The sequence below is a fragment of the Trachurus japonicus genome, chromosome 9 (genome assembly GCF_045865225.1).
Source record: "Trachurus japonicus isolate A0001 chromosome 9, Traja_1.0".
Taxonomy (NCBI): Eukaryota; Metazoa; Chordata; class Actinopteri; order Carangiformes; family Carangidae; genus Trachurus; species Trachurus japonicus.
Window position 1 is genome coordinate 12,931,357 of NC_140915.1, and position 27,983 is coordinate 12,959,339.

Consider the following 27,983-nt stretch of genomic DNA (forward strand, 5'->3'; position numbering starts at 1 on the left):
ACTGCAGTCAACATGTCCACAGGCAGACGTCAATGAGTGTCACAAGAATAGACCAAAACAGTGATGTACAAGATTGACTAACATCATGATGATAGAGGAGAAAATTAAAGTTACTCTGTTATTACAGTTCATACTATATTTGACATTTCATTTAAAACAAACTTTGGAGTTCTGGCTGTGCAAGATTAAAGTTTGGGTAACATTTCTTTTTGTTTAAACTGGATTTACAGAGTGTAATTTTGGTTGGTCATATGATCGAGTTTGAGTTGGAGTCTGTGATGTGCGGAGGAAGTTATTTGTTGATGTTAGTTGGTTTTAATTCTGACCTAATGTCAGTTCATGTGCAAACGGTTGATGTTCAAATCTGCTCACATATTTGGCAGCAAAAAAGACAACTGCAAATGTCTTTACATTCTTCGCTCTGTTCAGGAAATATACTCATTTGCTTTCAAGACAACCCAGATTGTCAGATTATTTAATAGATTGTTACCAGTTTGATGTCTGTGTAGGCTACTACACGATTAAATAGGGATGAACAGTCTGTATGGGTCATTCAAAAGAATCAGAAACTGTTATGAATTAACACATTGTACCTACGTTTTTTCACAGATACGCAAACTGAACCTTAAAGGGATAGTTCAACATTTGGCAAATTGACCCATTGCCATAACCTCTATAGTCATAGCAGTAGGTTCGTTACCTTTAATTGCCGGTGTAAGCTATTTTTAGAACGGCGGAGCATTGCCGTGAGCTGCTCAGAGCTACGCTACGGAGGCTAATGGGATTTCTTGGTTTCCTTCATCAAACTCATCAAATACACAATCCAACAATTCCAAAACTCTCTGGTGGACAAGTTGTGACCTGCACATTCACCACGCTATGAGATAATAACAGAACGTTACGAGACGGAGTAAATTAAAGGTAACGAACCTACTGCTGTATGACTATAGGGATTATGGTAATGGGCCAATTTCCCAAATTGTTGAACTATCCCTTTAAAAACATGTATTGATGTCGCTGTGTAGACGTAACATAACCAGCCGAGACTCCAGTTGTCACTATGTGATCAACTCCATAGTTTATAAGGAGACAAGAGGGAGGTGATTTTCTCATCTATCTCCCAGAATGAAAGTGAATAAGCCTAGTTCCCATTATCTCAAACTATTCCCTTAAAGCAAACACATTAATAAGTGCTGATCCTCTTTCTACCTGTGTAGTTATTTGGGCAAAGAAAAATACAAATAGAAAACCACAAACACATTGATTTAAGTCTAATAACTTTTCTGAAGAAATGAAATGGCTTCATACATCAACTTTGTGCTCTGTTTCTGTCACAGAGGATATTAGATTAAACATTAATGGTTTCCAGAGGAAAACAGAGCAGAATAAAATAGAAACTTTAGTAATAGGCATTAGTTTGTCCCCGTGGAGTCTGAAGCAGTCACATTCACTTTGGAGAGAGCAGGACACACACATTTCACAAGGATTTCAACTCCAAAAAGCTTCATTAAATTTTTGGTTAAAACAAGGATCTCTTCAAATAATAAATACGATTTTATCCTTTTAAATTTCAGTCTGCACACGCACACATGCAGACACAACAACAGCAAGGAAGCACACGCAGAGAGTTGACCACAGTCACAGAGACAAACACACAAGGATGGCAGGACTTGACACAAACACACGCACAGACTTAGAACAAGTGTATTGGTGTTTTTGCAAGTAAACAGCTGAGTGTGAGGTTTGAGGACACTGAGGAATGGATTTAATCTCTCTGTTTCTAAAAAAGAGACAGAGAGAGAGAGAGAGGGGGAGAGCAAGACAAACAGGGCAGAAACAAGAGGGAAAGCAAAACAGGAGAAAAAAAAACTGAAGGAGAGCAAAGAGAAACCAGTGAGTAAAAAGCAGCAAAGTAGAGAGGAAGTAAAAGTGTGGATCTCAGCAGTTAGGACTTGTTGAGAACACAGAGGCCAGAGAAAACGTCTTCGCCATCATCAAATACTATGAACAGCACCACAACAAACCAACCTCCAAACCTCCAAAGACGATTGCTGAAAACTTTCCTTACCTCTCAGCAACAATTCAAACACAGACAGATGGAGAGCAGAAGAATCATGAAATTCACCTTTTCATGACTTTAAAAGCAAAGATGGACACACATGTACTAAAGATGTGCAAGGGAAAAAACATTGTTTAATAGTTTACTGTCCTATTTTTTACACTACTGTTTGTAATTGTTTTCAGATGTCAAAAGCTGTAGTAACACGTGAAAATGTGATTTTTTTAAAATTGCAAAAGCAAGGAAAAACCAATTCTCCCAGTTTTTCGGCATGTTTGATAGGATCTTGTACGATCTTCGACCCACAGATCTCAGGCCTGTTTCTGCAAAAACTACTTGTGTTATTTGAGCCTATTGATGCTCATGTCTCAATATGATGCACGTGTAGCTCCTGTAACAATCCTACTTCTCACTGTGCGCTTGTCAAACCACCTGCTGCTGTTTTGGCATCGTCCCCCAAAGGAACCATTTGCTTGTTCGCCGAATGTCAGGCCTTAAAAGAAATGGTCTTGTTGGCTGAGAGGGAACCTGCGGCTCCTGTTACATTACACTTATTTGTTCTCACCATTGTTGCCACCAGGTGTTTGTCATTACTTTAAAAGATATGATTATTTCTTTGAAAAAACCCCCCACATGAAATCCATCTCTGTTTTGAACTGTAAGGAACAGTCCTCTGGTGACAGACTACTACTACCAGTGCTGTACAATATATGCTTGCCTTATCCAAAGAAGTCTGAAAATAGCAATGCTTCACACGCCTCTGCTAAGGCCGAGCTTTTCCAAATATTGTGTTTTCAATGCAAAGTGGTGAATTAGATTCTATAATGAGTGTGGATTTCCTTACACTGCCGAAGTTCTGCCTCACTTACAAGACAATAAAATCATCATTACTGGCTTCAACCACCTCCACAGTTCACACACTCTGTCTCTTGTTTTCAATAGACGTGGTAAAGTGTGCTTAAAGTTGAATTTCCTTTCTGGTGAAAATAAATAAGACATAATGCACCCCATGAACTGTCAATCAGAGTTGACAACATGATAAACACTGTCTTCAGTAATTGCGTGATGTATGCTCCCAATGCATACACGATATTAATGCCTCATCCAAGACCTGAGTCAAAAAAAGCATGAAATTATCAGTTGCACAAGGCAGGAAGCAACGTAAAGAAGAGGAGGAGAAGTAGGAAGAGTAGCCGACATGAACGTTTAGTAACAATCAAAAATCTCACCTAAGGCACCGTTTTAGGTGAGATTAGGTGCCTTTGAATCCTACCCTTCATCCAAATAAATAGCAGATACTTGGCAGCTGGAAATGCTGTATACTTAAGAGGCTTACCTACAGTCGTTGCCCCCACTGGCTTAGATAGGATGTTTCATCTGAAGTTAACTGCCCACACCATGAACGCTCTACTAGCTTTACAGTTAGCCGCTAATTAGCAATCCACGTGGTGTCAGAAACTTTTTCATGCATGAATCAATTTCTGTTTCACTGAAGTCGAACCACTACAATGAGAAGACTCACCAGTGTGTCCCAGTGGCCCAGATACAACCTCCCCTGGCAGCGTAAACCGCCAACTGAACCAAGTATGACACAACATAAGCCTGCATTTTCTGTGTGCAACAAGCTGACAAACCAATCGATTTTCATACAATTAATCATGTTTTCTGAGCCTGAGGTCAAATCTGTGTTTTGACAGACAAGACAATGAAACAGTTAATGGAGGGATTATAGGTCTGGATCATGTGATTAGAGTCAATGTTTTGAATAAGTCGGTACAATGCGGTGCACCTGTGCTGCATCTTATTAAGCCTGAACAATAACTGTGTGCTCCAGGTTGAATTTCTTCATATTGTGTTTGAGCCGTCTCATAATCTCCTTGTGTTTTTCCTGGTTTGTGGCACAGCATAAACTAATACTCAGACTACAGAATGAGCTTTTAGCTTATTACGCTGCTTTTTGTTCCCTCCTCTACAGCCTACTCGGGAGTCCCAAAACTCAACCACCCACTCAACTCCATTTAACGGCGATCTCCCCAGGCTGGTTCATTTATTTAAATCCATATTCATCTCCCTTCAAGCTAAGTGATCCGTCTGAATTTACAGTTACTTCTCTCTCTGTCTTCTGTCTATCTCTTACTGTCTCAGATTTTCTCTATTAGTCTCTCTCAGATGTATATTTTCTCAGAGCAACACCACCCATCCATCTCTCTGACTCTCAGATTTCATCTTGCAATCTTTTTCTCTGTGTGTTTCACATTCTCCCTCCTTCCCTCTCTGCCCATTTCACTTGTTCTTTGCCCCCAGGCGATCCAATCCATCTGACTTTAAGAATCATATCATCCAATCAGGACCCACTCAGTAGACAGGGGCGGACCCTGAGGGACAGACTAACCAACTCTCTGATGGGATTAGACCTCCCACCTGTCCGTCATTTTAGAAAAGCCCACACTGGGCCAGTTGCCTCAGCACACAGTTTCATATGGCTGTCATCTAGGTATGGGGCTTTGTTTTCTGCCAATGTGCAAACACATACACACACGCATGCACACGCACAAGCACGTGTATGCACTACACCCCACCCATTAGCAGCCTTAAGCCCCATATATTACTCTGCTTTGGCTCGCATAATAGACAGCTGATGATGGAGAGAGCGGTTTGAACGTACACACACACACACACACACACACACACACACACACACACACACACACAGTCAGCAGCATATCACTGGGCCTGTCATTTTGAATTTGGAAAAGGGGGGAGTAAACGTTCACTAATGGCCATTTGCACTCTGCTGTTCCCAACAATAAAAATGTCTAATCAAGAAAGAGGGAGAGAGAGAGAGAGAGAATAGTAAAAAAAAAAAAAATAGTAAAGAAATATCGACAAAAATAAACAATGGTCTGAAAAGAATGTGAAATGTTATGTGAAGTTAAATAACGAAACAGCCGGAGGGTGACACAGCAAAAGCATGAAAGATACAGGAAGAGAGAAAAAGATAAAGGGATATACAAAGAGAAAGAGATGGAAAGAGAGAAGAGAATATGAAAGATGTAAGATGGGCTGATGTATGATGAATGATGACTTTCCATCTTATTGGGAGTTTTCTTGAACTGGAAATGCTGCATCGGACCGGCACAGTGTGGAAGAGCCTTGAAGTGATGCTCCATTGAAATTCAATGTTCACTATGAATTTACTCATGTTTAAACATGTTTGTTGAAACAATAATGATCATGTAAATGTCCAGTCTGGAGACCTACAGCAGGTTTACAGTTTGGACTCTAAATCACTTGGGAGAAATGTGTCAAGTAGAAATGACAAATGACAAAACTTGTTTTTACTGTATCTGTGTTCTTAAGAGAATCACAAAGAAGCATTTTCTGATGTGTCACCTCTTAGAGCAGAATTCAATCAATTGTCAGCACCTCCTAAAACTGTTAAATGAAGCTTTAGTGTTGTCCCCAGGGCCGGTTCTAGGCAGGCATATATGAGGGGGCAGTCAGAAATGTGAAGGGGGCATCATGTGAACACATCATGCTCCAGCACTTTTTTTTCCTCTGTGCTTATAGTAACTTCATTGAATTGGGTTGTTGGCTGTGTCCAACCCCAACCTGGAGAGGTGGATTGCACTTTGTCAGGCCTCTACCTTCAGACCTGTCCAACTCGGGGCCGGGGTGGCCAACCAGGGTCTTAGAGCCCAAATTTTTTACTGTCGTAATGCAAAGAGCCACATTATATGGGGGGTTAGGGGTGCATATACCTGAAGATGCATTGCAAACCCAGAGGGGGTGAAAAAGGTGAGTAGCTAAACCCCTGTTGGGGGGTCTGAAAATTTTTGTGATTTTAAAATGTGAGTGAAGCATTCTGGTGCTCTGAGAAGAGGGGTGGGGGGGGGGGGGGGGTCTACTATAGTCTACTATAATATACACATTTTTTGAGTATATTAAAATGTGCTTTCTCAACTTAAAACTAAAATTTGGATTTGAGGGGGCAAGACATTTATTTACTCTTGCCCCTGCATAGAGCCGGCCCTGGTTGTCCCTCACTTGCAAGTTGCCTTGGAGACCAGCATCTGTCAAATGTGCAAATCCAAGCAACAACTCAATCTGTTTCACAACACCTTTTAGATTTAGGCACAAAAACAACTTGGTTAAGTTTTGGGAAAGGTCGTGGTTTGGGTTGCAGAGAAACATGAGTCACTATTTGTTTTGTTTTTTTGTTGAAGACTAAAGGACCTTTTTTTTTGTCATGGTTGCAGTTGGTTGGTTGGTTGGTTGGTTGGTTGACCTGAAAGACTAATTCATTCTCAACCTCCTCATTGGTTTTCAATTTGACTTTCACTTCGACGTTTCCACGTTGATGCCGTTCTTCAGATGACAGTCTCACGATGTGGCTGTGACTGGCACAATGAATGATACAGTTTGAGTGCGCAGTGTTTTCAAAATGCCTTTATCCATCATTACGTAACCAGTCCTACTCACAGAGGTTGTTGCTGCTTCCTTTGGAGCCTCTCTCGTAACATACATTGTTGAGTGTAATTCTTTCAGCATTAATAAAGAGTACAGAACAATATGCTGCACTATAACAATCATTACAGTTAGTGAATTAATGTTATATAAGCTTAAAGCTACAGCCACACACTGTACTGTATGTCTGCAGCATTTGAAAATGTTGTTCACTAGACACTTGGGAGGAAAAAAACAAAATAAAGGCGAGTATGAGATAATGTTACACTTACAGTGTAGTTAAACCACTATAATAAAAATGAAAATGACTCGGGTTTATTTGTCTTGCTGGTATTTAACCAGTGGTATAACAAACAGATTTATGTTCTGCTGCTCATCCCTGCAGCCTGTTTTCATTACTACAGCTCTGCTCTTGATCGTGCTCTGCTGGGGCTGGGGCCATGCCGGCATTTTGGGAATATAAATCCCCTGTTCCTGTAACTATCTCTGCCAGTTGGTAGCAATGTAACACAGCAGCAATCAGATGATTTTTTGTTTTTGCAATATTAGTTAAATCACTACTAGGAAAAAACTAACTGATACATGGTATTAAGTTAAATTTCCCAGCCTGGTCAGATGATGCACAGACCATTTTTTGTATTATAATAAACTATTACCTAACTATTTTTGTGCAAGTCCTCCAACTCTCTTACTTTCTGTCCTCTTTACCTCGTCTCTGCGAACAAAACAATAAGTTTTAAATCTCCTTTTTCTTCAAAGACACTCTGTCTTTGACTCTCTGAGGTCTGCAGGGCTTTAAGAAATGGCAGGAGGGTTTTCTCCATGTGGGTTTATATTTGTGGCTGTGTGAATGTGTGTGTGTGCGTTGGGGTAGTGTTTTCTTTTTTTTTCTAGAAAGTTCCCAGGCTCTGTGTGAATTAGTATGCTTATTAGCATAGGGATATAAGTCAACACTGGCCCCAATATGTCTATTTGTATGGCCCTATTGTGGCCTAGGTGTGTGTGTGTGTGTGTGTGTGTGTGTGAGAAGGGGGTGCTTTCTTAACTGTCTGTATTTGCACTTCCACAATATCTTTTTCTGTATGAAGAAGTTATCCTTGCAGAACAAACTTGGCCCTTTTTCCTTAAAAAGTAGAAGGGAATCTGGAAAGTAAGGCGTTGCTGACGGCTGTACTGTACTAAGAATAAAGAGCAAAGCAATGTACACATGAAAACAGCTGCACCTATTGTCTATGTACAGTGGGATGGCTGGGATTTAAGATAATAAACCATAGATGATGAAGGTCAGTCCTCGCAATATAACAACAGACGTGAAACATGTCAGTTGATTTCCATTAATAGATAGATAGAAGATGAAACTTGCCTTAAATCATTTCACTATGTCTTTACATGAGAGGAATAAGTAATGAAATTACTTCTCTGCCAAAAAAACAAAACAAAAACACAGATGCTTGAAATGCAACCTGATTAAGTGAGCTAGTTCATCCCGGGGCAGCGCGGTCTTAATGGACTGGTGGACTCTTCATCTTGTTATTTGTTCGCCATGGCGCTAATCATACTGGTGATTATCCTGCTTGTACTCTGTCCATATTTGCCCTTTCAATTTTACACTACATGGTATGATAACATTCAGTCAGTGGGGTTAAGTGGATGTAAACATCAGTGGTGTAATGCTGGAGAGGCCGAGTGCCCAGACCTCCTGTGGAAGTGGTTCAGCAGCTCTGTCTGTGTGATGTTAAAAGCCCTGGAGCTGAGGCTGACTGCGTGCATTAACAAAACCACGGTGCAGTGGAGGAGGCAAGCGAAACTGCAGCTGATTTAGGTCCTCTGTGCTTTTACTTCGCAACTTTGAAATAGGCTTAGCGTTGAGAGAAGACATGGTAAACACGACAAAGGCGGGCAGCCGGAGAGCCAGGCGATTTAGAAAAACTAGGAGCAGCGTCAAACTGTTGAGGCATTTGATCAGGATGCCTCCTGGACTGCCTCCTCCCTGTGGAGCTATTCTGGGTACGTCCGACAGGGAGGAGACCCCGGGGCAGACCCACAACACGCTGCAGAGATTATACATCTCAACCAGCATGAGGCGGGCGTATAGGATCCCCCAGGAGGAGCTGCTAGAGGACACGACTGTGGAGAGGACATGTGAGCTGCTCTTCTGTTGCCGCAATCTCAAACTGAGCTGGATAAGTAGGCCAGGGATGTTACAATGGACAGATGTTGGACTGATGTTTGGTTGTTGAAAAATCACAAAAGTAACATCTTGAAATCTTGATATGAAATTCATATTTCATGGTGTGAGGTTTTATCATTTAAAGCAGAAGTAAGCGATATTTTTGTATTAATATAAGTCTTAAATAGTTATATCTTCCGACAGCAATCACTTACATAGAGTGTTTGGTCCGAAACACGGGTCTGTCAGTCCCTATGCTCTGCTGTAAGCCGAGGAGAAAACTTTTCTCGTATCCTACAAGTTTTATCCAATGAGGAGAGAGAACGGCATGAAGGGCTGTGTGTGCAGCCAAGGGATGCGCGTGAATGTGGTGACGTAGGGACGAGGACCAATAGATCCATGACGAGGGCGGGGGCTGCTAACTCCATCGGCTGACAAGACGTTATGGTGCGTTCAAGGCAACCCGTAACTCGTGTTTTTCCGACCTGTGAAGTCGTAGGACCAGTTCGATCTGGTACGAGTTCACGGGTCGGAAGTTACGAGTGGCCGTTATAGTGACTTTCACAGGTAAAACAGGTCAGAAAAACACGAGTGGGTTGCCTGAAACGCTACAAAGTCATAAGTCGTGACTTGAAGCTGTAATTTACGGTTTCAAAAGCCTGCCTGGAACGCAGCATTAGCCAAAACGACCGGATCGCTTACTTCTGCTTTAAGCATATAAACAACCGATCTTCTTCTCTAACAGTGTGCTCTTTTTCTAGTCACAACAACAAGCCACCTGACTTTATTTTTGCTCTTTCACAGTTTTTCATCATCTCATTCTCTCTCTCTCTCTCTCTCACACACACACACACACACACACACACACACACACACACACACACACACACACACCAACACTCACTCACCTGTCAGGTTTTGTTACACTTTGTCTCTTTTGTCACTTTACGTGTGTGGACATGTGTAAATGATGCATGTAAGAGCGCAAACAAATGTGATGACATGTTGGTTGTTTAAAGGTGGTTGCAGGTGTTTTGTTTTGCAGGTGACAGACAAGCACATACATACACACACAGACACCGACGGTACAAAGTACATAAAGAACTACATATCAGTAACTTGGTGGAAGTTAACATTTATAAAGTGTGCGTAAATAAGACAACAGATCTTTTTGAAAGTATAGGAAATAAATTTCCATGTACTGTTTTCCCTTTAGTATTTATTCCCTTGGAAAACATCTAGTGATGCTCCAGAAAATGTGTCAAGAAGTGTCACCAGTGCTTCCCACAGTCGTTAACAGCATTACAGCTCTAGAAGCATTTTTACCCAGTTTTACCCACCAACACTGACATTACACACACACAAACAATATAAATATATACTGTCAAGTTTAAGCCACCAATCTATAAAAGGTCAGTTTAACCTGCTATGTGGTGAGGATCACATAATCAAAGGGGAGAGAGAAAATGTGACTTTTTCTTTAAAAGCATCCATTTACAGCAGAGGTCTGCTCCTGGACCTGACAGCCTTTGAACTTTGAACTTTTTAAAACTTTGCTATAGAGTTTCTGTTCTTTAAAAACGTCACCATCAATCAGTCATTATGACAATGTTGGTGACACATCTGGAATATTTTAATACAGCTGAATTCCTAATAAATCTGTTCTTATTCCCATATTTCTGTTTCTGCTGTCAGACAAAGGAAGAAGGGAAGTGAAACGTGACCCATTAAAATAACCTGTTAACTCATTTCCAGCTCATTGGCAAGCTGCTGCTCTGCTCTGCTGAAATCCTGATAATAATCACAACACTGTCAAAGCAAATTGCCAAAAACATACGTTTCTTCTTGCGTAGAATAGCGCATACACAAACTTTTGTTAAAAATGTTCAAGTTTTCCAGGAAGCATGGGAACCCTGAACTCTGTGACTCAGTGGTAAAATATCAGCCGCAATGTATTTGTAGGGAATCTAACAGATCAAAGCAGAATCTTAAAAATATTGATAATCTTCTTGCTACTTTTACGTATACTGTCTGTTGATTATAAACCATCATGGAGTAAGAGTCAGGGGAAGCTCGACTTCTCCGACTAAGACACGAGCTCCTGTGGAAACATGATTTGTGAAATTTGGTGGGGTCTCTAAAATATTGACAATATTCTGTAGTTATCGCATTCACGCTATTCTTGACACAAGCACTGAAGCGTGGAGGCGATTAGTAAAATGAGAATCATCGCTCCTTCTCTCTCTCTCTTTCTCTCTTTCTCACTTCGCCTCTCGCATTTGTCATGCTGGAAGCCACAGCAGCTTCTTCTTCTCATCTGTTCTCTTATTCTTATTCTCATTCTTATTTATAGGAATAATAATGAATAAAAGTAAAAGCACGCATGCTTGACCATGCAACGGTGAAAGGAAAAACACACCTGAAATATCTGCACACTGGAAATAACACACGCTAAAGGAGACTCATAGTCAAAGTGTTTCTACTTAAGTTGTGTGAAAACAAAATGTCACAGATAACAATGTGAAATGTCCGTTTAGTATTCTGTAGTGTGGTACTACGTACTGAAGGTAATCCTTCAACAATGAGTGTGTAGATAATAAAAGCTAAGTGACAGCACTACAACCAAGAGGAGCCTTTGAAAAACTGTTGGCGGTAAACATAGGCAATCTGTTGTCACTCATCATTCTCTTATCAACCTGTGCACCATAATGCATTTATGTACACACACACACACACACACACACACACACACACACACTGATACAGCCACAAAGTTGCAGCTTGTATCTTAGAGAGATGACACTGAGCTTCAGTTACTATAAGTGTCCATCACAATAGAGACAAGTAAAGCACAAGGTGAGAAAAAAGGATGCATACACACACATACACACACACACACACACACACACACACACATCTGAATGGCTTCTAGCAGCAGTCCAGTGTGTGGCATCTGAACTGTCCATGTGCGCCGGCGATGAGGCGCTAATGCACCGAACAACATGGCTCCCTGAGGGAAGGCAAAATGGAGGCGCGGCAACAGCTGCCAAAATGTCAGGGTGAGAGACGGAGGGAGAGGAGGTGGAGGTGGAGGTGGAGGTGGAGGCTGACTGGCAGGGTGAGAGAGAGAGGGAAGGGAGGAGAAGGGAGAGCGATGCCATGTTGAAGTCTGTGGATAATAATGATAGATCGATACAGAGTTCTACTTTAGTTATTTTGTCTGTTTGTTTATTGGTGACCAAACTCTCCTCTTTACCTTTCACCTTCATTACGTGAACGGCTGCCTGCGAGGCTGTGCATGTGTTTGCAGGTGTGACACCACCACACCGCCACGCTGCTTCACTTATCAATACGTGGACGTTTGTGTGTTTATGCGATTGCCGCTGTGTATTTTAGCCATGGTAATTAGCAGCTAATTAGTTATTGATTGAGGCCAGTATATTTTATGGAGGTGAGAGGACGAGTGTGACATGGGGCACAACATGACACCTCAGCCATAATTCACCCTCTCTCTTTCTCACCTTTACTCTCTTACTCTCTCTCTTCACCTCCATCATACCTTTTGTCCATTTAGAAATAATTAGTTAATAATGCTTTAACCATTCTTTTTTCCAACCACACATTCGGTGATTCCCTGCAGCACACAAAATGAAAAACAAAATCCCCTTTCACCAATGTCTCACACCATCTCTGATTAGATTAGATTTGTAAATCTGATTAGATTAGATTTGTAAATGTAATCTGATTAGATTAGATTTGTAAATGTTCAACCTAACTTTTCTTCTTGCTTTTGCATTTAAAGAAAATTAATGAATTCTCATGAAAGTAGACCCTGCTGGTAGATAATAGAAAATAAACCGGTACTGCCTGGTTTTCACTTCTTTAACTGCACTGAGAATTGTGATTGTTAATTGTACTATTACAGCTTTCTAAAAGTGCTGTTTCAGCTAACAGGCATTTAACATTTAACAATGGTACAATAATATGATTTGCTCACTGCGAAAGTGAAGTTTATTTGTCTAATATGAACAAACTAGTTTCCCCATAAAAATGCAAAATGGGCTTTTTGTTGGGATAAATGAAATATTTTGTTAGAATCAAAAGTGTGATGTATTGTGAGATTCAACAAGACAGCTGTGTTTTCCAAGTTAAACTGCATTCTTGGTTGCATTGGTTTGAAAGCCCAACTTGAGGGCATCCTGTAATTCAAATACAGTTAGCCCAAATAAAGAGGCTTGACTCTGGAAATACTGATGTTACGATAGATAGATCTTTCCTTTCATTTAGGCCAACTCAGGGATCTTTGTCTGAGAAAGGTTGGTGACCATTGATGTAGGATCAATAACGAAGGTAGACATGTTGACACAGATGTGGCGGACTGTTTGAAGCTTCAGTTCACAGAACAAACAATGTTGGAAGTGATGAAATGTCACATTGAAGTGGCTTGGCAGTGTGAGAAAACATCTGTAGATGCACCACTGAGCTCTAAACCATTCAATTTTAATGGAATTTAAAAATGAAATCATTTCTGATGTAAGATGGATGTGGGAGAAATGCATGCGTGTAGATTTCTCCACTTTCACTACAGTTAACACTGTAGCATTTCACTTTCTGTAAAACCCCAAGTGAAGCAGTTTCCTTTTTACTTCCTGGAAGTTTTAGTCACTAAGCAATCTGTTGAACATTTTATGGGCTGGCACTGGGGAACATTGAGGGCTTTGCTGATTTAACAACAAAATCTCTTTCTGCTCCATAAGAACTGAATCACCGCAGGACTAAAAAATAGTTTTAGACCTCCTCAAGGTCGCGGCTCCTATAGATATATGTCTTTGGGTGCTGCTAATGGTCAGGTCTGATGTTGTGCACTTCAAATAACTGGCTATTTCCTAAGCCTGTTACTGCTAAATGGAAAATGTGCGAGTTGAGGTGTGTGTGTCTGTGTGTGTAAGCGTTAGTGTGTGACCCATGCCTTTAATCCACTTTACCCTTCATTTCCTTTCTAGGCTCTCAAATGACCCAGGGCACCTGGCACGTTCCTGTTCCTGTTCCTCTCCTCCTCCTCCGCCCTGTCCTCTGTTTGTCGCTTCTTTTCTTCTTTACCTCCCCATTCTTCATTGTCCCTTCATCAGTACAATCCTTTACTGGAACTTTTATTATAATTATTTTTGGGGGGGCATTTTTATGCCTTTATTCGACAGGAAAGTGGAATCAGACTGGGTGAAAGACATGCATTAGACACTAGGGACCTGCCATGTGGTGCACACACCAACCACTCAGACATCAGGTGGCCATTAAAGTGAATATTAGGTTGCTATATGATTACTTTTACCTATGTTTAAACTGAGCCAATCTCGTAGCCAACTAATATTTTCTGTAAGACCATTAGTATAATCTGCCTTTATTATCATTGTTTAAATTCCACAGTTATGCTTTAACAGGGCAGCTGAGATGTTTCATGAATCATAGTTTAACAAAGACAAACTCAGGATTAGTTGATTAAAGCAGAAGTAAGCGATATTTTTGTGTTAATATAAGTCTTAAATAGTTATATCTTCCGACAGCAATCACTTACATAGAGTGTTTGGACCAAAACACGGGTCTCTCAGTCACTCTGCTCTGCTCTGAGCTGAGGAGAAAACTTTTCTTGTATCCTACAATTTTTATCCAATGAGCAGAGAGAACGGCATGAAGGGCTGTGTGTGCAGCCAAGGGATGCGCGTGAATGTGGTGACGTAGGGACGACGACCAATAGAGCCATGACGAGGGCGGGGGCTGCTAACTCCGTCGGCAACTCGGGCAACTCGCAACTCGTAACTCATGTTTTTCCGACCTGTGAAGTCGTACCAGTTCGATCTTAGTTGTAAAAAGCTAACTTTGCTAACTCACAGTGTCACAACTGTACTTTGTTTGTTGAGCCTGGTGCAGATGCTTTACAGTGCTCACAGAATCACATAGCACTACTGAGATCCTACTTTTAAAAAAAGAAAAGAAAAAAAGGAAAAATAAATAACCCCAGGTGAGAGCAATTATCATCTATTTATATGCATTCACAAGATTAAAAAGACTGTGAACAGAGTAGATGGCCTTCTTCAAAAAATAAATGTTTCCGTTTTGCCTCCTTATTGGCTGGAGTGTGCTCTTGAAAGCTAAATATGTGCTACGGTGCTATCCACCTGGCAGCAAGGACCTTAAAACATTCAAGGTATGATTCATTTTTGAATTTGTTTTATCTGTTTTAATCAGCCGCTGGGCAGCAGCTCTAAACCTTTAATGCTGCGGAGAAGCGCAAAGAATCAATTTATTTGCCAAGAGCAATAAATGTACAGGAAATTGTCCTTGTGACTTTGATGCATGTACACACACTCCCATAGCGACCTACAGTGAAGTACAGAATGGGACCTGTAATAGATTGACCTCAGATTCAGTTCCAGGAGGACAGAACATTATACTATACACTGTATGGTAGATCACCCAATGCACTGTGTCTTATGTACATACTGTATTATGCATTCATTTATTAAGCCTGGTGCCTGAAGGCTGCAGCTACGGAGGGAGAGAGAGGAAAAACATGCAATCTATTGGAACATGTGAAGACATATAGGAGCGGCTCTGAGGAAGATAACATCAGTTCTGATTAGCTGCATTTACTTCCTAAGGCTTGAAGCGATTTTTACGACTCTTGTTGTTGGGAATATTGCATCATAGTGCAAGCAACACAACAAGTAACACTAACTGGAATTGAACTCATGAAATGACAGCAGGTCTACTGGTAGTATTGTTAAACCCTGAGGGAGATCAGGGATCTGGTGTCACAAAAACATGCTCATCATTTAAAAAAAAAATTCACTTACAAAATATGATATGGCACCTGTGCTGACTATCCCACTGATGATTACTTTGAATGCATATACTGTAGCTCAAAAAAAAAAAAAAAGCAAAAGAGGGGGAAAAGGTGCCTTATCAGCGCTGATGATAGCCCGATATGTTTTCTGAAATGCTTTTCTTTTGCTTAACTCTACATTTTACTGCCGTCTCAGCTCGTGTAAATCATTTTTCATCCTCATGTCACCACACGGTGCGAGTGTACGATCAGCCTTTTCCACTGCATACACACACACACACACACACACACTCAAACATGACGTTATGTCACCTGTGAGGACATTGTAAGAAGATTTTTACCTAACTTTATTCTCATAAATGTTGGGTTACCTTGCCATGAAGCAGGTCTTACGTTTACTTTCATCAAAGAGGTTTGAACACTTGTCAAAGGTCAAGATCGTTGTGAAGATGAAGTGGCTCCATTCATGTTTATCATAGACAGTGTTTTGTTGGACTGTGACTCACAGTTGTAGGACATCTATAGCTGGTGTGTGAAAACTACAATCCTCAAGGTTCAAGTTTGAATGTATTTTATATATCACAGCTGCAACAGTTCTTGAATTCACAGCAGCTTCATGTCTCTGAATGATGGCCAATGGGGACCAAGCTCCGTGGGTGCTGAGACTTGCTGTCTAGAAATATGTCAAATCAAACCAAACCAAACTATGGTTGGCTTATATAGCACTTTCATAGTCTTTACAAACTCAAATTGACTTACTTAACCAACCAACTAACCAAATATGCATGATTTTCCAGAAGTAAATCTAAAATCATTCATAAAATGGCATTAACATAATAGGAGTGATAAACATATATGAAACTTCCATGAATATGTGTGTTGAGAATATCATAGGACATCATTTTTTGGCACTTTGCCCTTACTTTTGTAATGTGCATTGCTATGTTTTACACTGTGCTTCCTATCATACCTCAGGTCTGAGAGTTCAACCTGCAAGAAACAAACTGCAACTCACATACTGGTGAGTCTTTGAGGAGTTGTTGGTATCACCATCAAAACATGTGTTGTATTTAACTCCATTCAGTCTATTAAGCTTTTTCAGAGCAGCTTCTACCTTCAGCATTTTCTCGATGTGTGTTCAGCACACTGCATAGTTTTCCTCCCACGTGCACAAAGCAGTGACAGCATGTAGGCTCACCTCCTTACAAAAAAGAAAAAAAAAATCTCCTCTTTCATTTTAAATGTGATGTGCTCCACCACCTCCGTGGACAAGAATAGCTTTGTGACCTTCAGAAACCTGCATCCACTTGATTGATGTCTTCTTTCCTCAAACTATGATAAAGCACTTTCTTAAAGCACAGTCCCACCTATGCACAAAAACTGTGAGAAGTCGCTCAGGTCTAAACTTTAACCCGACGGAAGTGAAGAAATAAAAAAAAATGGTGACCCAAGGTGGGTGTGGAAGAGGAGAGCGGAGAGCAGAGAGCAGAGAGCTGCGAGTTTAAAGGACAATCCCGGGCAAATTCAACTCGGGGCTGTATTTTCCTAATATTTTAGGTCTAAAAGAAGGAATCTGAAGATTTTCAGTTTAATTGCTCATGTTTTGCGGTAGTTGTGTCTGTCCCCGCATCGCCACGGCAGCGATGAATGGGAGCGGATGCAAGTTTCGCTGCTTAGGCTGTTTACATCCCTGAAAGCCACATTTTTTTTCCACAGACAGCGTCAGATGGCTACTCAAACATGCACCGAGAAGTTTATTTACTTCAAGCAAGCCGACATGTTTGTAAATTAGATCTAATTCAAAGTCTTGCGGAGTCGCGCACGAGACCCAAGTTGACGCGCTCGGTGTGTTCACGTGCAGTCGGAAGCTCCCGTTTGTGTCATGAAGGAATATCAACTCCTGACTTGCTTGAAGTAAACAAACTTCTCGGTGCATGTTTGATCTGACGCTGTCTGTGGAAAAACAATTGAGGGATGTAAGCAGCTTAAACAGTGGAACTTCCATCCGCTCCCATTCATCACTGCCGTGGCGATGCAGAAACAGACACAACTACCGCAAAACAGGAGCAATTAAACTGAAAATCTTCAGATTCCTTCTTTTAGACCTAAATTGTTAGGAAAATACAGCCCCGAGTTGAATTTGCCCGGGATTGTCCTTTCAGAACTGCATCAGTTGTTTTGCATTGGTGTTGAAGCATGAAGCATCCTGAACCTCACACACAGAGGACGACCTGCTGATTACACTGTAGTTTAAATAGATAGACAGTGTACAAAAAAACACTTCTGTTTCTAATATGCAGGACACTTTTTCAAATTCATCAAATATCTTGTGTCCTTACGAAATATGTACTAGTACAAACACACAGTGGCTTTTCAAGGACAAAGATTTGTCTGTGTGAGTGAATGTGTGTGTGTGTGTGTGTGTGTGTGTGTGTGTGTGTGTGAGTGTACATGTGTGCATACATGTGGGATCACGTAGGCGTGTGTCAAACTCTGCGACTGGTTCATTAAATAGCACACAGATCAATTCTTAATCTGCTTTGGATCTGTCCTAACACATGCAGGAACACACACTCTCTCTCTCTCTCTCTCACACACACACACACACACACCCCTACACACACCCCTTGCACACATACACTGTCCTCCATCACTTCTGAGGCTTTTTTGTCTTCCTCTTTGTCAAATTCAATTACTGACGACATCACTAAAGGAATCTCCACATGAACCAATTACTGTTCAATCCTCCTGGGTGCGTCTGTGAGATCATCTTTGTGTGTGTGCGTGTGTGTGTGTGAAACTAATGTGATAGCACGTGTGTGTATGGTCAGTATGGAGAAACAGGATGACACTGTGTGTTTGTGAATGTATGTACATGTAGGCTACAATACAGCACAGAAGGGTTGTCAGGTGCAAATTTACAGTTTTAACAGTGGAAATGTGTGTGTTCTTGATTTTAGGACAGAGGTAAGACAGCAGTCTTCACATGCCCGTTGACATGACAACAAATCTGGACCATCTAGCTACTGTTATTTCTATGAGGTGGCTAAAATACCTCCATCTTTGATGAACTTGTCAGTGTTTAGAGTTGGTTAGTTTCTGCAGGGATGTTGGTTGGATACTGTTGTGTGACAAGTTTGTTGGCCTTTAAAAAAAATAAAAAAATGTTTTTCCTTTTTCTCTCCTCTCCTGTATTGATCCACACCTCATCTTCGACTCATCCCATCCTCTCCTCCTTGCTTTGTCAGAGAAAGGCTTGCGTGAGGTCAGGATAATGCTACTAATTTGTGTGTATGTGTGCGCTCGTCCCCTATCTGTCCCCTACACGCTGTGACACCGCTGACCTACACATACTGCTGTGTCAACACTCGCAGCACATGCACACACACACACACACACACACACACACACACACACACACACACACACACACATCACAAATGACAGCATCTCAGGGGGAACTTAACAAGCTAGTTTACACTGACAGAGAATGAGAGGACGGGGGAGGGAGGGAGGGCTGAGGAAGAGGAGAGGAGTTATTATCTATGTAGTACATCACTGCTGCTTATGTTGTTGTCAAGGATAAATGGGCTTAACTGAACAACAAAAGCTGCATCAGTGAAATCTACAGTGGTGCACTGCAGCCAGTGACAGGTTCAGCCAGTCATATTCATCTATACTTAGATGAGCAGGCCAGAGGCAGGAGAGCGCCCAGCAGCTCTCCCTGCAAACATTTATCCACCATCCACCGCAATTAAAAACAAGGTTTGTGCAAAATTCATCGGGATACTCTTGTATATGGCCAGAAAAACTATTCTTAAGTTCTGGATTCATAAAGACATTCCTACATTGGACGATTGGAGGTAATGAGTATAGTCCCTTTGGAAAAATTGACTTATAGCCTTCATGACAACATTTTTACAAGGGTATGGCAACCAGTTTTAGATGCTGTGGATCCCTCTGGACTGAGCTTCAATATCCCTCACTGAGTGACATAACATGGATGACTCTGGTGGTGTATTTATGTGTTTATGTATGTATGTTTGTATGTATGTAGGGCAGATGATGTTGTTATGATGCCATGTGAAGTCCTTTGAGACAAACTGTTTGTAAAAACGGGCTATACAAATAAAATTGCCTTGCCTTGTTTGTAAGCTGTGTTATTCGCTTTGTTATGTTTATTCATAAAAGGAAAAATGCATGGTTCTTCTGTGGAAATTATATGTAAAGGATAATATGTGGTATGCTTGAACTTTAATAAAAAAAGAGAGAAAAACAAGGTTTGTTAATGGAAAGCAAAGTAAACCCAAATCCAAACACCAATATACCTGAAACTATTCCTAACTCCTCAGACTTTGCCAAGAGAAACATATCCACCCCTCATGAGTTTATATATTGTTCTTGCAAGTGTAAAGAGGAGCAGCTGCCCAACAAAGCTGCAATAAAAAAACTGGAATGGTTAAAAACAAGTGTGAATAAGGAAGCTGCTTGATTCATTCATTCATTTTCTCTGCTGGTTTAGTGCTTTTACTCTGCTGCAGCTTGGAGCCTATAAACTTGACTGTAAAAGCTACAACTGAGATGAATATGATATGAAGTCTTGGTGTGGACACAGCCACAGTATCAGGCTGCTCCGTGGAGATAGGACTTGAAAGACAGATGCACTGTTGCATTTTCAGGGGCTGCCATGTTCAACGGCGAGCACATCACAAACAGAAATAAATCCTTCATCAAAATCTGAATCAACTTTACTGTCATTCTACTGGTACAATGAAATCATGTGTGGCTTCTCCTCTGAATAATAGATATGAAGATACAGACGCAAATAAAGAATATGAAAATATAAATAAACAGAAACTGAATGAGCAGCAGAATAATAAAAAAAGGATAAAAATTCTTATTTATAAAATGTGCAAAGTACCCCATACACTGATGGATTTTCTAAAATTTGTGATTTGTTTGTTTTATTTAAAAACAAAAACTTTTCATCCTGTCTTCTGTTGCCTTAATCATTATCAGTCATTCCAGCAAGTATCTAAGCCCTCTAGTGGCTGTTCATTCAACACAGAGTCATGTGACATTATTATAACTGTAGTGTGACCGACTCTGTGTGGGTCGGAGGTCAGAGTGGACGGTCAACCCGACCTCTAACATGGCAGATGGTTTTTCATAGTCACAGTCCAGCCAATCGCTCTGTTATGTTTAACTATTTTATTATTGCAACAATAGTGACAAAACTCATCAGACTTTGACAAATTACCTCGATGGTGTGTGTGCCAAAAACCAAACCTAACCACTTTATTGTCACATCATGAAACAGTTATTTCTTCAGAGGTCATTATGTATCGACTGCACATTTAAATGATGTTGTCCTGTTGATATGTTTCCATAAAGGGAAAAATGATGTATGCTGTAGTATGCTCCCTCTGTTTTCTGTGCGAACATGTGGTTTTTACAAATGTTTTATTTTGTAGGTCTTGCTCTGTTTTTCTCTCTGACATATCAATAAATTGGACTTGGCTTACTAATACTGAAACCAGACAGCAGCCCGTCGATAAGGGCATCAGATCAGAGTCATCTCCGTCTTTGTAAACAGCATGTTTCGTTAATATGGAGGACTAAGTGTCATGATGAAGACGACCCGGAGAGATGAAAATGACCACAGCCCTGATGTAAATAAAAACTTTTAAAAACATAACTTTTTTACACTACGATGTTCTTAATCATGCAATGTATGGACATTTGTATTGTGCTATGACTTGTGAGGAGCTGCAGTCAGGTCTGCTGACTCTGGCAGAAGAGGCAGATTTCATATGGAGCCTGTGAGGATGTGACACCTTAGAGCCGCAGCTCAGGGCGCGACGGTCCTCTGTGTGTGCGTCGCCTCGGCTCTCTCTCTGGATTGTACTTTACAGCTGTCAGAGTGACTCCCTGACAGCTACAGCTACCTGGAGTCATACCCCATGGGTGTCATTGTCAAACAGCTGTCTGTGTTAAAGCTCTGTGTGTGCACGCTCTGCTGCTGTGTGTGAGGAGATGTGAGACAGGGAATATATGTCAGATCAGATGTCAACAAACAACAACAGTTTGCTAACGCACACACACACACACACACACACTCTCTCTCTCTCTCTCTTTGCCGCTCAAACAAACACAATCAGCACAGAGGAGGGCTTTAGGTATCTAAACAGCTTATCCAGATACAGCGGTGAGTTTATAGAGTCTCCTCTGCACCGTCTTATACCAAGGTCTGACATAATAACAACGTGCCGTCCTAAAATTTATCTAAATTGATTGATTTTGCTTCCTCCATCTGACACTTCCTGGCAGGGAAATGTGTCTCTCACTTGATGGATGCTGTTGTTTAAAGACACATTTCTTTCTTAGCCTATTGCCCCCTCCCGTACCCAAATTCTACAGCGTGTACGTCAATAATAGACTGTGCGAGCAGATTTATGGAAAGTCAAAAGTCATTCAGGGCGTCTCTTCTTCAAGCTAAAGGGTTTCAGTGATCTCCACCCTGGGACTGCTGCAGCACCCCGTGACTCTGAATGTGTTTTTGCTTCCTCTGCACCCGCGCGTTTCCCTGATTTACAGAGGAGGAGAAAGACGCACTGATGTAGTTTCAGACGCTGATTACAGCTGTTCTGCATTCAGACCGAACGTGAAGTGGATTTTTGCAACGCATACAGTACCTAATCGATGGGACGACAAGGGTTTGATTTAGCTGGTGTGAGGTAAACGGCTCGACTGGAAATTTTGTACTTATCCCAAAGATGTAGCCGATGACTTCACCTCACATTCACATGCACAAGCACAAGCACAAGCACAAGCACAAGCAAGACCAAATGCATACATACAGGCAAGCAACCCTTTCCTGTTGAATTTACTCTGCTCTCCATACATACAAGCACACACACATACACACACACAGAGCACAAACATTACATCTATCTGAATTAGTTACTTCCATTTTCACTCTGTTGTTATTGATTGTACTTAAACAGCACCACTCCTGTTGGCTTGTAGCAGGAAATTGGCTTCATATTGAAACTGTCACAGCAAGGGTGCGTTTCATTTTAGACCCTGAGGGCACAGGGAACGTAGCACAAGAGGAATCAATCTTCACTCTCTGGCGTCGGCTTGTTTTTGTAAAGATGTGTTTTTTTTTTCTTTTGAAGCAATTCTGCTTTATTAATTAGTCTGGTACTTCTGCTGTAATTTTAAAGAGGTTGTAGCACTCGAGCATGTGCTTCCACGAGCATGTGCTTCCACTAAGTTCAGGGCCAAGTGCCAAGTGAGCACCCCTCTTGCTTAAGAGTCCTTCAGAAAGAGGCTGGATGTCTGCTAATGGCCCTGATCTCCGACCTTCTCTGTGGAGGGGTCAAAGTGAAAAGCAAGGAACAATTGCACAGTCATTGAAAGAGAGAGATATTGATGACATCTAGCAAAGTTAAGAGATTGGGGTTTTGTGCACACAGCATCTTTAATCTTAGTTTCATTAAAAATAGTATAAATTAGTGGCAGACGATAGTTTTACTCTAAATTAAGAAAAAAAAACCCATCATAGGTTTAGGAAATTAAAGGTACCATGTGTAGTTTTCTTGACAGCTTGTTGTAATTCCGTGTACCATTTTGTTTATTTTTTTCCAATTAAAAGAGACAGATCTTAAAGGGGACCTATTATGCTTTTCCAGCTTTTCAGACTTTTATATGTGTTTAAAATGTTGGATAATGGTTCTAGAGGCCGTGGAAGTGTCATATCCTGAGGTTAATGCATTTGGAGGTAAAACCTGCTAGATAATTGGGATTTCTCTGCACACCTGTTACACTCGGTTGCGCTGAGTTTTTTTTGACATGAGCTCGCGTCTACGTCATGGCGTGCCGGACTCCCCTACATGGTCATGCCGAGGTCTCTGCTCCAGCCCATAGACCGGCCCCGCCTCCTCCCATGCTGCTCTGTTGTGCCTGGTGTCACAGCAGAGAGCGGAGCGGACTACTTCCTGCTTCTTCCCTGCATGTTTTAGCGCTGTAGCGTCACTTTACTAAGTTTTATTTAGAAGTTTACGCCGACGTTTCATGTAAGTGAAGCTCTACCTGTGTGAGGAGCGACGTACCGCCGGGGCGACGTTGTTCGCCGGACCGACGTAACGCTGGACCGCCGCAGCACCGGAGCTCCGGAGCTGCAGCGGCTCCTCACACAGGCAGAGCCCGTCTGCAGGCCTCCTTGGCCGGGCAGGCGTCCGTGCTCATCGCGGTAGAGAAACCCATCGCTAATAAACATACCCGCAGGTTTTTTAGACGTTTACCGCCGTGTGGTTAGTCTATTTAGCAGAATGTTGGTCTCATTATGAAATCTTGTGGCAGTTGAATTAGTTTGAATGAAAAGTGAAGCTGTGAGAAGGAGGAGGAGAGGAGCAGTGCTGCTGTAGTCTATGTGCACAAATCACCACATTTACATCAATAAATAACAGTTTTACAATGAACTGACCATTCTGCATATATTTTTAATTTATTTTATATATTTATTTTTGCATTTTTATATTACATGTTACATGGTTACAGTAGCCTACATGGCAAAGACTACTCTATACCATCTTTGGTTAGGGTGAGACTAGGTCATGGGCACATTTCATTACACAATGTAGACTGGTCAGATGCATACTGGAGATCTGGCAATTTGCCTACTGCAGATTTAGCTTTTGTTTGCATACTACATTTTGGCCAAATCAGTATAGGTACTAGTAGTAGACATCGTCATGGTAACGCAATGCTGAGGGAGTGGTTCATTTGCATTTAAAGGGAGGGGCCACTGAAACAGACCGTTTTGCAGAGCCCTGTTTTTGAGAATGCTGTGATGTTTGATCTTTGGGGTATTTTGACCGAAGCACGTCACAGACATGTCTTTAAGACACCCAGGAACCATTTTAGTTTGTGCAAAAAGGAGCATAATAGGTCCCCTTTAACATTATTCGCCTTGTGTAACTATTTGCAGAGGCAGATAATGAGAATTTGGATCTGTATCGTGTGATTCTAGCTGAGTCTGCTTCACTTGACCAAAAACACTGAAATAAACAAAACTGACCTCAAACAAAAGAAACATAAAGACTGCATGCCACTGTTACCTCCTAACATATCAGCACTTCTGAATCATTTTCACATGACATTCAGAGAAACAGTGCGACATTAACAAAAGCCTGCCCACTGAGATAAGTGTCTTCTGATGATCACTTGCATGAAGTGAATTAGAGAACAACACAAATCCTTGGAGGAAATTATGATGATCATTCAGGATGAGTTTCTCGCTGTGTAAAATACCCACAGTTCACCTCCTTACATTATCATCACTTCCTCCCTCCTCTGTAATCGTTCTCTGTGATTTCTTAATCCATATCTCACAGAGATCACGACTGAAGATATTTTATGAAATTGCTGGAATTGCCCCTTTTTTTTGCATGTATTCAGTGCAAGTTTACTGTAATCCCCCAAAATACATTGCAGGCAGCGTTACAACCCGATACAAATCATCTCCAACTGGACTGTGTGATGTGATATGCTATGTTCATTAGCATGTACCGTATCTCCCCGTGTGCACTTTTGCCACGCACCTTAACCACGTCCACATCCGTTGAGCTGCAGGTGACCGAGTCGTCCACTTCCCTCACCTGCCCGTCGGTTTCCACGGTAACTACTTTGATGGGCACGGCGATGCGGCGACCTGTGAGGATGGCCGTGTTCACCACCTCTGTGTCCTAAAGAGACAATTAAACAGAGGGAAAGTTTCTTTGAGAGAAAATAAAAAGACTTTTAACCTTCAGTTTCTTCCTGTTGGTGCCAATTAAGCCAAGTTATTAACTAAGCTCAAAGCACTGACAGCCATATTTACTTTTGTCTTTGAAGCTGGCGGTTGCTTTTTGAAGGAACAACAGAAGCAGGTGTGTTATAGATATAATATTTACAATAAGAGATGGTTGTGTCATATGACAGTTTTTTTTGTATCCGAGTCTCGTTGAGCTTTTTTTCCTGTGGTTAAACATGAGCCCTGGAGCTGTGATGTCAGCTTTAACATTTACCTCTACCTAAAGTGCATGTGACAGAAGACATGACTGATGTGGGTGAGAGACGCAGAGGGAGAAACAGGAATAAACAACTGTCAAACACCGGGGGAGAGTTTTTAAAAGGAAGAGAGAGAGAGGGGAAAGAAGAGGTGATTATAAACCTCACGATTAATGTAATCAGCATGATTACATTTGATTAGATCCTTCCAACAAAAATAGCACAAACAAACCAGCACACACACACACAGCTCAAACTGCTTTGTGTGCGTGTGCCTGCATCAATCTTGATTATTTGGCATCGAGTTTCCGAGGGGGCATTTACGCACAGTATCATCGGCAATACACACATGAGTCTGATTACAGGGTATTTTTGCTGGGCCCATAGTCCTTGGATGGGGAATATGTGTGGCTTTTACTGTATGTGTTTGTGTGTGTGTGTGATTTGTGACTCTACAGTGGAATTCAGCTGTGCTTACTGTACAGGTTGACAACAGGAGATGAAGAGGAAATAAGGAATAAATTACAAAAAAAGGGGATGACACCTCGGGGTGCAACATGTAAATGCCTACAAATCACACAAATATACCTCCCAGTGTCTCAGTTCACTGCTCTGCCTGTGTCTGTGCAAATCTCACGCGATTTGCATTGACACCCAGTTCACGGCTCCACAAATCACGTGAGATTCCAGCAGAGCAACACTGGGAGCTTCCGCTACAAACAAGCTTAAAACATAGACTTATTTAATTTTTTTCGGAACAATTTCTCATGTTGGGGCTTCAATACAAGAAGGACATTACAGACGAGCACTATGGAGGTATTTGGATGTTTTTTGGTGTGTCTTTTTGGACGAAGAAAAGTGAGGCCCATTTGCAACCGTCATATGGACATGCAGTGCTGCGCCGACCCCCCCTGTAACTCAGAGAAGGCACGGAGGACTCTGAACCTTCTCCCAGCCCTTAGTCAACATGAGGGTGAGTAGATAATGAATTTGAATTTTGGGTGAACTATCCCTTTAATGAGATCTCTCTCTCTCTCTCTCTCTCTCTCTCTCTCTCTCATATACACACACACACACACACACACACACACATACTCTTAAAACCTGCGATTCTCTTAGTTTTCCATCTCTGACTCACACAACTTGCCTGAAATCATAGATACTATGGATAAAGAACATGACAGGAGATGGTTAAACAGGTTGAGGGTGAGAAACAGGTGAGGAGGAGGAGGAGGAGCAGTGGGGACAAACAGGATTAAAAGCATGGAAAAAAACATGAAAGAGGGAGTGCAGGAGAGGAAGATGAAGGGCAAAAAGAAAGCAGACATGCAAGAGAGAAAAATAACAAATTAACAAGAGGAAACTCCCTCTGCCTTGAGGGGAGGAGAGCAGATGGAGGGATAAAAAAAATCAAAGAGGAGGACAAGAAAGATGAAAGGAGATAAAGACAAGGGCTAAGTTTTTTTTCCCCCAGGTGTTTGTGTAAGTTAGTATGGAGCCTGTATATGTATATGTACATGTTAAAATGTATGTGTGTGGATCCTGCAGTAATCTCTGGGAAGCCACAGTGCAGTGATAACATCATGTTTACATCACTGTTATTTTCACCATGAGTGAAAAAAAAAGCGTAAACATGCTCGCAACAGCACCAGTGAGTTACGTCCAATCCTGTCCCTCCAATAAAATACAAATAAATTAAATAAACATTATACATCCAGCGAAAATGACACATTATTAGCCGATGCAGCCCTGTGACCTCTGCTGTAACTGTTTCTATATTTGTGGGGCGTATAGAGCTGCCGCCCCATGTTGAAGCTACAGTCCTCACTGCAGGTGGCCCCAGTTTGAATCCCGCATCGGGCAGCCCTTTCCTGCATGTCATTCCCCCTCTCTGTCTCCCCTTGACTGTGCTATCAATTAAAGGCAAAAAGCCCCAAAATATGCTTAGAAAACTGCTTCTATAGTTGTGTTTTCAGTCTTTATTGTACATCTCTATATCTACATTGTATACCATACACTTAATCTAATTGCAAACCATTACAAAGGGCTGTGTATCGTAGTGCTACAGCTAAATGCTCAGCACTGTGGACAAAGGCCAGCTGCTCCACCGTCCCACAGAAGAGGTCAGTGAAAGAAAGTTCCAACAAGGTGGAACTCATTCTATAACGCCTATGCTCGTGTCATAGAAATGCCCCTCACTGACATCAATAGCCTACGCACACAGCTTTAGATTAAATGTATGAATGACAGGAATACCAATTTCTCGAGGAATATTGTTACATTATGAAGTCTTTCACAGTTGCATTGGACATCCTACAGGGTGAGCAGAGCACACTTCAACCAACACACAAAGTTTTGATGGCCAAAACCTTAGTAATGATTGCAAATGA

General features: G+C 41.4%; 1 protein-coding gene across 1 annotated transcript in view; it reads right to left on the minus strand.

Moving 5' to 3' along the window:
- Positions 1–27,983, minus strand: part of LOC146981052 (transmembrane protein 132D) — a 273,658-nt gene that overhangs the window by 20,407 nt on the left and 225,268 nt on the right. Inside the window, exon 6 of the mRNA XM_085785988.1 lies at positions 25,146–25,289. Within this exon, the coding sequence (XP_085642114.1) occupies positions 25,146–25,289 (144 nt within the window). The remainder of the gene's footprint in view (positions 1–25,145; positions 25,290–27,983) is intronic.